This window comes from Protopterus annectens, chromosome 8.part0 (assembly GCF_019279795.1).
Source record: "Protopterus annectens isolate FY-2018-M chromosome 8.part0, PAN1.0, whole genome shotgun sequence".
NCBI classification, from domain to species: domain Eukaryota; kingdom Metazoa; phylum Chordata; order Ceratodontiformes; family Protopteridae; genus Protopterus; species Protopterus annectens.
The window spans coordinates 169,201,556-169,214,388 of NC_056741.1; the positions used below are offsets into that span (position 1 = coordinate 169,201,556).

A 12,833-nucleotide genomic window follows, 5' to 3' on the forward strand; every position below is an offset into this window, starting at 1 on the left:
TATGGATTACTATATAATATTTGTAGTATCTGAATGAATTCTTGGGGCAAGTTAAAATAGGGTAACACATCAAACAAAAACTTTATGTCTACTCTATCAAATGCTTTCTGGGCATCTATTATAAGAGCATAGATATTAAAGTTGTTTTGTTTAGCATACGTCATCATATTATGCAGTGTAAGTGTGTTATCGCTAGTTTGTCTAGTTGCCATAAATCCAGCTTGTTCCTTAGAAATTAGATATATCAAAACCTTCTTTAGTCTCGATGCTATAATTGATATTAAAATTTTCATATCCACATTCATTAGTGCTATTGGTCTGTAATTATCTGGGTTAAGGGGATCTGAATTGGTTTTATGTATGAAAATTGTTTTTGACGCATTGAGGTGGGGGTCACTAATTTTATTTTTAGTTATATAATTAAATACATGAGACAATTCTTTTCCCAAACTATCAGCAAACTCTTTATAAAATTCAGCTGTAATACCATCAGGCCCTGGCGACTTATGTTCTTTCATATGTTGAATTGTATATACTATTTCTTTTTTAGAAATAGGTTTAATCAGGTCACTTTGCAAGCTCTCTTCTAATTCTGGGAAGTTAATTTTTTGCAGAAAACTTTTATTCTGGTTATGTAGAGACCTATCAGTTTTCTCTTCATACACCTTAGTATAGATTTTCCCAAAAACATCAACAATATCCTCAGTTTTAGAATATATTGTGTCGTTATACTGTATTTCCGAAATATATCCAGTTGTTTTTGATTCATTTATAATCCTTGCCAGTGCCTTTGATGGTATTTGAACATTATTAGCATATTTCACTAAACACCTATGTTCTTGAAGTGTTAATTTATTATTATGAAGCAAAAAGAGATCCCTTTGAAGCTTCAACATTTCCTCCTCAGTTTGAGCGTTAAAATTCTGAATCAGCTCATTATCAAGTTGTTTTATTCTTATTTCTAGTTTTTGAATATCACTATTATGAATTTTCTTATAATATGAGGCTTTTTGTATAAGAAATCCTCTAATTTGAGCTTTAGCTGTCGCCCATTCAATGTCAGGAGTATATTTTTGGAGCTTCAAGCTATCTGTAAATTCTTTCAAATATTTTATAATTCCGTCTGCTATCTTTTTTACTTAAAAGATTTGGGTTGAGTGACCAATTATAACCACTATGCCTTCTTGTGTCTTTTAAATCTTTAGAAAATTTTAACGAAATTTTTGAGTGATCTGATAGATGACGAGTATGTATAACCACCACTGGTTCTAAATTGTTAGTGCTTTAGATATCAAAAGTAATCTATTCTAGCCCACATTTTGTGGCATGGTGAATAGAAGGTGTATTTATTTGCATTATTAATATCTTGTGAATAAGAAAAGGGGTCATATAATTGAAAATCTTCCTTAAAATCATTTAATGCTATCCCAGCCTGCTTATTAAATGCTCTTTGTGGACAAGACCTATCCAACTTTGGATTTTGATAGGTATTCCAGTCCCCACCCACAACAAAATAATAACCATCATATTGTGTTAATATTGGATATAATGATGCTATGAAACTGTGTTGATCATTACATGGGGCATATATATTCAAAAGTAGGATAGGTTTATCAAATGCATTATCCGATAAAATCACATAACACCATGGCCCATTTGGATCCACTTTGGAGTCTAAAATCCTATCTTTGTATTGGGTTTTGATGATTATAGCCACTCCCGCACTGTTTGTCTTACCTTCTGATGTCACTAGCTCTCTAATCCAGTTCTTTTTTTATATCATTCCATTGTTCATTCATCAAATGTGTTTCCTGTAGAAATACAAACAGTGCTTTGTCCTGTAATAATATGAGTAGCAACAGCTTTCTCTTCTTCAAGTTCTGGAGCCCTTTAACATTCCATGAGTTCAACTCCCACATTTGCAGGTCTTGGTATCAAATAACAATATAAGAGGGGAATTATCAAATTGACATGTATTGACTATACACTATATCTAATCTGGAAGCATTTCCTACATCCCGTCCCTAACCAGTGCTTACCCACTTTACCCCTGGACCAGGATTTATATAGGTCTTGTATAAGAGAAAATATAAACAGGGTTAAACACACCAACACATTGAAAAACTTCAGGTAATAACATTTAAAACATTTCCTAAACTTACAACCTATATATTCTAGCATATCTACATCAAAGTCTAAACTACACATTCCCTACCAAACACCGCTACTTAACTACAGCTTTGGTTTAACTATTAGTTAAACAAATCTCATTTCTAAGGTTATTACTGTGTAAAGGAAAGTTTTAGTAGATTGGGTACTTATTTTATCCTACCTTAAGTATCTGTTTTGTTGCAATCATTATGTACATAAACTTTTTACAGAAGAGAGGAGAGAGAAAAAAAAATGCATCCTACATTTTAAATCTGTACCCTACACACTCACTGCATATAGTAAAAAAAAAAGATTTTGGTTCACACCTATAAAAGAAGAAAAAAATAGTAAAAGTACATGTTATTATGTGCTTTAAGTACATACTGTAATATTATTTCGTTATAAAAAGAACATTAACATATTATTTTCAGTTCTCTTTGTCTTCTCAAGCCAGGAAACCATCAGAAATACTCACGACAGGGGACCTCTTTCACAGCAGGACCACAGGAAGTGTTACATCCAAATTGACACTCTCAGTTGAAATCCAGGCATTTCCTGTTTACCACACAATGGAAATAGACCTTGGAGGACATAAAAGTCTGGAAACCAGACAGCAGACCCTCAGATTAGCATAAACAAACAGTTTTATTGCTTTTTCAGAGGCCTGGACAGTTTAGTGAAGAAACAAAGGATTAGAAAAGCCTTGAGGTAAAATACATGCTGGATCTGACTACAGGAACATGCCAGTCTCAATGGAAGTTCTTTTCAGCCCTCTGATGCAGGTAGAACTTTAAAAACTTTCAGAAACACTTCTTTTGCCTGATTTTTATTGGAAACAGAATATTTATTGCCATCCACCATAAATGTAAGCCTATTGGGGTATTTTTTCTGGAATTTAATTTGTTTATCAATCAGAAATTTACAGTAAGCAGATAAAGACTGTCTAGCCTGCCTTACTTGTAATGGTAAATCTTGAGCCAGAAATATTTTAACATTTTTCCACATAACATAGCCACCATTTCTTTGCAGTAAACAGTATTTTGCTAACATCTTGAAAGTTCAATATCTTAACATATACAGGTCTAGGCATAGTAGAAGCTTGTACCTCTCTCAGCGCTCTGTGTGCCCTTTCCATTACAATCTGTTTCACCCCATCAGCATCATTTAACAGGATTTCAAATATTTGTGTTATGGCTGGTATTAGCTCTGCATACTGGATGTTTTCAGGGATTCCTCTTATAATAATATTATTTCTTCTAGACCTTGCTTCTAAATCATGCATGGCTTGTACATCCACATACCTTTGATTTTTTCTCCAGCATGTCAATTTTGTCCTCTATTTCAGAAATTCTGGTCTCAGTTTTGTCCATTCTCTGAAACGATTGCATAAAACTCCAAATGTTTGTATTTGTGAGGTCAAGTCCTTTAGAGCTTCCTGTATAGGTAGTAAAGCGGGTTTGATATCCTCCATGTTTAGTGGCTGATCAGTCCTGGATCTAGTTTCTGGTTTCTGTTGTTCCTGCTGTCTAGTAATCCTTTGTTTTTTCGCAGTTCCATCCTTTACTGGCGACTGTAGTTCTGACAACTTTGTCTTAGTAGTAGTTGTTTCCATGGTTCTTCCTTGTTGCAAGATTTTTCTTTCCCCAAGCAGAAAGGCAGAATAAAGAAAGCACACGGTCCTTTGTTTGTTTCTCTCTTCAGAGCAAAGTAATCACTTGTAATCCTGATGGATAAATACTTTTTTTCCCCACTTTTTTAACTGATTTTAGATTAGGTAAGTATAAATGCAACTTTTTATCGTCAATTTGATGTTTAAACCTCCTGATACCCACTCAGATCAGAGATTTTCCTCGGGTTAATTGAAGAGCTGCAGTTTAGCAGTGTTTACAGCATGGCAGCCATCTTTGAATGTCATTTGTCTATAATTTTTATGGTAGCTTGCAGGTTCACTCTTAAGTAGTAGCATTTTTTTTCCTGTTGTTAGCCAGGTTGGTGTCTGTTCAGGGTGTGCATATAAATAGTTCTTACTCAGAGCTAAATTTTCATGCAAAGATGTTAATACTTTTAACCAGAGGTTAGGTACTGCACCTGGACCTGAGGTTTTCTAATTGGAGGTTTTTCTTAACTTTGTTTCAACCTCTTTGGCTGTTACTTCATCCCATTTAATATCCTGTACCTTAAACTTCTTATTCTTTCTTTTACTTTTTCTTCTGTGTATTTAGCATCTTTGTTATGTTCCACAGGATCATCATAGATACATCTCCAAAATGTATCTATTTCTTCTTTTTTTTTTGGTGGTCTTTCAATTCCTTTTACCTTATTTCCCAACTCTCTATACAACTTTTTTGGGTCATCAGTAAATTGCTTTTATTATCTGTATATCATCTACGTTTTTCTGCCTGTGCTGAGATTTTTAGCTTGTTATTTGTGATAGTGTATGATAGATCCTAGTCTGTTCTAATACTGCACATTGCTTTTATTACTTCTATCTTTCTTCATATTTTTGTTGATCTGTTCCATCTTCTATATTCTTCTAACAGTGACACTTTTTGTCTTTACTGCTTTATAGTTTTCTCTGTTCGATACTTCCATGATGGTATTTGATTTATCCCCTTCTTTTCCCTTACTACCCTGTGTTCTTGCAGTAGGATTTTATCAGTTATTAATTAGCTGCACAGTAATATATCCTGTTTACTTCTGTTATATTACATGGATCTCTATGGACAGTCCTAATTACTGTGTTCATTTGTTTTATCAAACTTCTGACTTTTTGGGTTTTATTGACCTTCTGCGGTCTATTTCTTTCATTGATCTTAATATGTCTATCTATCTCTATTAAATCAAGCAACTCTTCTCTTAGCTTGTTTTCTTCCAAACTGAGGGCACTTTTTATTTTCCATTTACTGTTTGCATTCTATAGAAACTATAGAATTATATAGCATTCTATAGCATCTTCCTGTAACACATTCTCTTCAATTTCATCTTGTGCCATCCATTGCTCTGTCATATGGGAACTTATTGGCCTATCACTCCTCAACACTGACTGCTCCAGAGTTTCCACAGTTTCCTATTCCTTCCCTTGCTGTCCAGCTTCAAGTGAACATTTATACTGATTTCTTATGGAAAGCTCCAAAATATCTTCATATGGCACCTGGCCAATTGCTTCCCGTTCTACTGGTGTCCCCTTAATTTGGATATCACCACAAACAGAAGCAAAAAAATAAAAACAGATGAAATCAGTTAACCAGGCAACCTTGAGTCCAGCAGACCAAACAAGAAAGTACCTTAACGCAAATTTTATTTAGTTAAATAGACAATTAAAATCGCAGCTTCATCAGAGGCAAACAGAACAGTGGAAAAAAATGCCAGTTTTTAAATAAGAATTACAGGAAATGACACTGATAACACGTCATATCCTAATATCAATCAAATTATCAAGAAGCAGTCAACCACATAAAAAGTCAGACAACCGTAAAAATCACAAGGGTCATTAACCATCAGAATGTAGGATCCCTAACTAAAATTAAATAATACACAGCTACCGTCAAGCGTTTTCCAAAAGTGTATGTAAGTATGTATAAAAAGTACACTTAAATTGTAATCATAAACCCAATATACACAAAAAAGTATACATATAAAAAATTTTTTATATATATATATATATATATATATATATATATATATATATAAAGAAGCTCTTAAGAATATCGATCCCTTTAGTCATAAAAAGTGACCAATAAAAAAGCTATTCTCAATAAAAGTGTAATATTTACAAAACAAAACCTATTGAATAAAAAATAACACATAGTGTTACCTCAAATAGCTTCTTAGTTTCAGAACGGCAGAAATGTTACAATTTTCATTCAGGCCAGGAGACCTGAATGCATCCAGTTTTAGTTGCCATTCGAGTTCACGATTTTCTAAAATCAGAGAAAAAGGACCACCCTTAATACTGGACAGGACGTGATCAATGCCCATGAAATAGAAGTTGTGCCCTAGGTTAGTAATAACGTGCTTTGCTAAAGCATTGTCGCTTTTGTTATTCCTTATTGCATAGGCATGTTGGTAGATTCGCTCCCGGACTTTTCGGTCAGTCTTGTAAAAGGCCGGGCAACAGTCACATAAGGCAACATAAATCACTGATTTAGTCTCGCAATTGATCCTATGGTAAATCTGGTACTTCTTATTTCTATTTAATTTATTACTATTATTTGGATGTACATTGCTCTATCCTGTTGTGGTGCTTTCTGAATTAGATTTTCTTCACTGAATCCTTCACTTTGCAGGTACTCCATAACCTCATTTTCTATTTCTTTAACGTCTCCATTACTAATCTCCTTTTCTACTTTTCCTCTTTGTCTTCTTATTTTTTGTATTGTAAAGTTTTCTGTATCTGGATTCCTTTGCCTGTATTTCTCTTTGAATATTTTTGGTGCTGCTCTTTTTGTATTGGTTAGTTTTGCTTTCTCCTTTGCATAAATATTACACCATATTAAATCTTTTTTTCTTTCCCATGTCCATATTTCTTCTTCAGATGTCTGCTGGTTTTGTCTTCTGCAATGGGGATATGGGAAATATATGTGAGGGAAAAGTCAGCTAGACTCTATCTGTGGATAGGCCACTATATAACCATATACTTAATGTTATATCATGAAAGAATAGATAGGTATGCACCTTCTGTTCACGTTCAGGCCAAAATAGTCTACAACCACATTGTAGAAGTGGCATTCACATGTGAAATATCCAGATCATACTCTAACATGGCAGATACTTCCAAAGGTTACAGTAATGGCAAAAATCCATGCTTCACAATCATTTACATAATAGCATGCAATAAACTGCTTCTCAGAGCTACCATTTAGATTACCAGCTAAAATATTCCAGATTATTAATTTATATGGTATATCAGAATTTTACCATACAATTATACACTTATCAGCTATGGATATCACATAGCATCAATATATAAGATTCAGTTATGAAATGCAAAACAGGCACATCAGAGACAAAAGCATTATATCCCTGTACTCATTCTGAATTATGAGGAAAGAAGAGCACTCTGAACAGCACTACCTTTGGAGAAGGATGTATCTAGATAGAGTTGTTGCTTATATATGCATTGGCAGACACAAGGGGGTGGATGGTGTGTTGAAGGGCTTAAATGAAGAAGCTGATATTTCTATAGATCGATGTTTACCTAGCTTCCACACCATTAACATGGACCTTAAATTTGTTTAAGGTCCCCACTAGGAACTTGTGTGGTGAGAAAAAGGCATACAGTGGTAGACATTGTTATATGTTCATAAATTCATAGGTAATTGCTAGGCTAGCTTCCCCTATAAGTCTTTATAAGGCTAGCTAATTTCCTTTGGTGAGAATCAAACCTTGTACCTTTTGTCTGTGAAGTAATCACCTTACTCATTATGCCAACAATATGCAATATCTGAGAAAGAGCATATAGCAATGGAAGTGACCATCATTAAAGGGAGTCTAACCTATACTGGTCCCAGGGTAGACAATGAGACAAGTGGTATAGAAAAAGCAGATGTGAAAGCAGCTTGGTGCATGAAAGTTGATAAATCAACATATGTGGTGCACTGTTGCTGCATATGGATTTTGTACAGTGATGACAGGTGGTCTTATCAGGTGTTTTACAGTGTACATTGCTTGTTGCAATACTCCTGATTTATGCCTCTGTTGCTTTGCTCAGCTGCATACAGTATAATAATACAATGGTAGTTTTACTGCATAAATGTTTCCTGAAACGACTACTAAACTATCTTCTGTGGTATTACATTAAATGTTTTACACAAAGTGATCTTTTGGGTATAGTTTGCTGAGATTTTCTAAGTACTTGTTGCTTTACCCAGCTGAATGCAATACAGAATTTTGGTCCCCATTATGAATTCTGGAAAAATGGCATTGAAGATGGTCCTTTCTTAAGAAAAAGTAGTAGAATATGAGTTGGAGGGCAATGACAGAAATGCAGCGGTGAATATTGCTGATTATGGTGTTAAGGCTTATGCATTCCTAAGATTTTTTCTTTATGCCAGTAAAGTTAATTCATTTAGAGATACCCACATTTTACAATTACAGTATTCTTTCTTGGCACATAGTGGGTATAAAGTAGAAAAACTAATTCTGGACAATATGTCAGTTTTTTTTGTAGGACATTCACCTAAATGGCAAGCACATCCATCTGTAGATAAAAGTAGAAGCTCACCAATTCACATATGGCATGTTTCAAAGATGTGAGACAAAATGAAGCACCTGAGAAAAATTGATGTGGGCACTGACAAAATATGCAGGGTCTTCAAAGAAGGCAATCTAACCAAGAGCCAAACTTGAAGAATAAGTTCTTTAAGTCTGTAAATTCTCATTTATTCAAAGTTTGTGGTTTATTTCTGATATCCACTGAAATCTAGATCTTCCCCAAAAATACATAAAATATTATTGTGCAAAATGATAAAACAACCATCTGCAATACTGATAAAACAGTCCAGTGAGAGGAACAGGAGAAAAGACTGAATTATTTTTGATTGACTGACTGACTGATCATTTACTCAGAAATAGTTATACAGACTTAGATGGAAGTACGTTTATACTCTTTTTCACAAATGAATTTTTTTGTATTCAGGCATCTATTACGACCCCATGTCATCAAATCATCACGCTTCCAAATTAGTATAACACAATCTGCACCTTTTCGATTTCCGTTTATGTTATTATTAGGTTCTCCACTTTCCCAAAATCTAAAAAAAAAAAAAAAAAAAATGATCATGGATTCTAAATATTTTCTGTGAAGTTGTTATATTTTCAACCATAGTCTATTACTAGGAAATGTGTTCATACGACTGATTTTCCCTAACATTTTAAACATTTAGTTATCCTAGAAAAATAAAAAGACTATCCTATATAATGAGGTCAGGGAGACCAGAAATTAATAAATGATTCTAAAAGCCAACTATCTACTTAGATAACTTAAGGATGTGTTACCTGAACTAGTGTGAGGTTAGGTATGCCATCCACATCTAGCTTTTGAGTGCCTTATAACTTGTTATGGTCTCTGAATCTCTTCCTTAGTCATTTTTTGGTCAGTCCTCATAACATTTGAAACCAAAAGCAAGACAACAGGCAGAGAAGAAACTAGGTATAGAGCCAGATCTAAAGTTGTTATGTATTAAAGTAATTGTAAATAGGACAAATTAATACGTTTTCTTGAAACAATGTGACCTCTTCAAAGGAAAAAGCCTTTATAATGACATAAATTCTTCCCTTTTTATTCAACATCTGTAAACATGTTTATAAAACATTTAATTCTTGGATTACCAGGTGTATAGGTTCATAGGTTCACAGAAGATTACTAGGCTTACAGCTTAAGAGTCCTCACAAGCCTAGTCAATATAATCTGATTTTACTCAATGTATAGCCCCTAGGTGTGGAGGGGAGGCAAACATTTGCTAGCATTAACAGAATAGTGATGATCCAGAGGGAAGCAGAATGTAAGACCAATGTTGTTGTTGGGTCTTGATGCAGAGAAAGCATCTGACAGAGTAAGTTGGGACTTTATGAGCAGGGCAATTGAAGCATTTGTATTCCGTGAAAAAATTATAAGGCTGATTGGGAGGATATATGAGGGATCAGAGGTGAAAATAAAAGTGGGTGGGGGTCCTCGCTGATGATTTCTGCTTTAGCAGAGGAACTAGGCAGGGGCGTCCTCTCTCCCATTTGTTGTTTGCATTATATTTAGAACCATTGGCAAAGAAAATATGGACTCAAAAATTCAAGGATATAATTTGTATGGTAGTCAGGAGAAGCTGGCTCTGTTTGCTGATGACATTATTTTTTACTTGACAAAACCAGAAAAGGACATTACAGTGCTGTGGAAAATATTGAGACAGTTTCAAACCTTTTTGGGATACAAAATTAATGAAGCCAAAACAAAAGCATTAGTGGGAAATGATACACCTACATACGGATTGGTTCAACAATATCCATACTTATGGTGACATGATAAAATGAAGCATTTAGGAATATGGATTAAAAATGATACTGACATGGCAGTTAAGGATAGGTGGAAAGAGGCCAAATAAAAGATTATACAAAAACTGAGAAAATGGAAGCTTTGTTATATGGATATTGATAGTAAGATACAATCAGTTAAAATGTTTTTAATCCCTCTAGTCTTAATTACATCTCAGCCATATTTCTATCAACCAGAGGAGAAGTTGTGGATGGTAATTAATAAAGCACTCAAGGATTTTATCTGGGAGGGGAAGACAGCAAGAGTCAAGTGGGATAAGCTTATTCTTCCAATAGAACAGGGCAGATTGGGATTACCCAATTTGAAGGGGTATTTCAGAGCAACACAGTTAAGGCTCCTATAAATAGCACAAGCCGAAAATTATAACTCAAAATGGAAAGAGATGATGAAGAATGAGGAGGGAACTTCAAGTAACAGGGAGAGACTGGGATTTTGGATGCAAACCTTTAAGGAGATCAATAACCATGTGGAATATTATATTCATAAAGTAGCAGAAGGTATTCTACAAACTAAGCCAATATGGGAATGGAGAAAGGAGATTCTGTTGATTGGGATGACTGTAATTAGGGATACAGACAATAGGCAAGAGGGGGCATGAGTATATTGGAGAAAAATGGCAAAGGAACCAAGATATTGGGAGCAAATAACTAGAGAGGGAAAGATAATAGAATGGGAAGATGCCAAGAACGTATTTGGACTGCAGTTTAGAGATCGCCTTCCATATCAAGGATTGATATAAGAGTACAGGGAAAGAGAAAGAAATAGGAGGGTCCTAAACGAAAGACCAGTACTGGTAGAGTTCTTAGTAGAATCTAGAACAGAAGTAGAGCATAAAAAATATTGATAACTATAAGAATCAATCAGAACAGGTTAGGAAGAACTGGGAAGAGAGATTGGATAAGTAATTCACAAAAAAGCAATGGGGGATATATGTATGTCGCCCAAATATGCAACAAAATCTAGAAGACTTAGGATCTTTGCCGGGAAGTGTTTACATAGATATTTTTATACCTCAAGCAGGCTCCAAAGAATCTTTCCTCAGGTAAACAGCAAATGTTGGAGATGTGATGGGAAGACAGAGGTAACTAGGAATATATTTTCTGGGATTCCCTGCAGACTGCTCTGTCAGAGATTCTGGGTGAGCAAATTGGAGTGACTAGGGAAATTATTTTTTTGAGCTATGATACAGAGTTAGAATTGCCTAGACATAGTAAGACCTTGCTGAATCTTATTATGATGGCTGCCAAAAAAGCAATAACTAGAAAATGGAAATTAAAGTCTAAACCAACTTTACTAGAAGTAACAAAGACACTAACAGAGATAAAATGACTGGAACTGGGATCTTTAGAAAAGGGTAAGAGTAAATTACACAGGAAAAATGTGAAATGTGGGTCCACTACATGCAGAGGAGAAATAATGTTTAAAAGAAGGCAGTACCTCAATGATTTATGTAAAGGTTGACTGACAATGGCTGGATATAGTAAAAGTGATGTATAATGTTTGCAGCTACAGTTGTGTTGGCATGATTTGTAAGGTATAATGTTTGCAACTGAGATTGTGTCACTATGATTTATTTTCATTTATGTAGATGTAAGATTATGTATGTCACACATGATAATTTAATAAAGATGTTTATTATTTAAAAATAAGTATAGCCCCTAGGGGCAGAAGGATGGCAAGGGTTTATGCCCATGTATTGAGTATCTTAGAGATTGCCCTTTTCCATAAGAGACATAGACACTACCCCAGGTGTGAATTTGTAATTCCCTATCCATTTCTCCAAACTGCATTTAAAGACAGCTAGGGAACGGCTCTGCTTAATATGAATATGAAACCTGCTCCAAAGAAGGGACATTCTCTGACTCATAGCTGTCTCTCCAGCATGTTTTGTTTGAGTTGCCGACTAGAGGTAACTAGCAATATATTTTCTGGGATTCCCTGCAGACCGCTCTGTCAGAGATTCTGGGTGAGCAAATTGGAGTGACTAGGGAAATTATTTTTTTGAGCTATGATACAGAGTTTGGATGACCCTAATGCTGTTTGACTTGCAGATGTATAGCAGCTCCATCAGGACAGGATTTTTGTGTGCCTTGCAGGTCAGGCATAGGTCACCCCTTAATAGCCAGTAGGACACAGACTAAAGGGATAGGGCCTGCAGCCTATCTGCATAGTTCATCTTGTTTACACTATGTATTTTCTTTGTGAGACACCTCTGAGGTTGCTGCAGCTGCTGTAAGTGCCTAGTCAAGTACATGCCAAATGATGTGTTGTACTCGATTATTGGTCTAATGAGTGCTGACCACAGCAGGGCAGCATACATTTATTTATAAGTCGTTCCACATAAAAGAACTTTCTCACCACTATGGACACACGGCGGTCAAAATTCAGGCTACTATCTCTCTGTGAACCTAAGTATCTCGCCTCTGAGTCTATTCTCAGGGATATGCTATTCATGTTGTAATCTGCAGGGCATTTGACTTCCCACAGGGTATGATAATGAATTTTTTTCGCATTTAGTTTAGGCCATTATTCTGGTGTGAAACATTTGTCTGATCTAGTCCCTCCTGAAGGATGTCTACATCACTGGGAAATTCAGTGATTCCCTTCATCTTGTACTTGTTGATAAACTTTGTCATCC

The 12,833-nt window shown here is 35.1% G+C and overlaps 1 protein-coding gene across 3 annotated transcripts in view; it reads right to left on the reverse strand.

Moving 5' to 3' along the window:
- Positions 1–6,765: 6,765 nt before the first annotated feature.
- The window catches only part of LOC122808689 (hepatic lectin-like), a 440,487-nt gene continuing 434,419 nt past the window's right edge, over positions 6,766–12,833 (reverse strand). For all 3 annotated transcript variants that reach the window (XM_044079677.1, XM_044079675.1, XM_044079676.1), the window contains one exon: positions 6,766–8,903. In XM_044079677.1, coding sequence (XP_043935612.1) covers positions 8,735–8,903 — 169 coding nt within the window. In that variant the 3' untranslated portion in view covers positions 6,766–8,734. The remainder of the gene's footprint in view (positions 8,904–12,833) is intronic.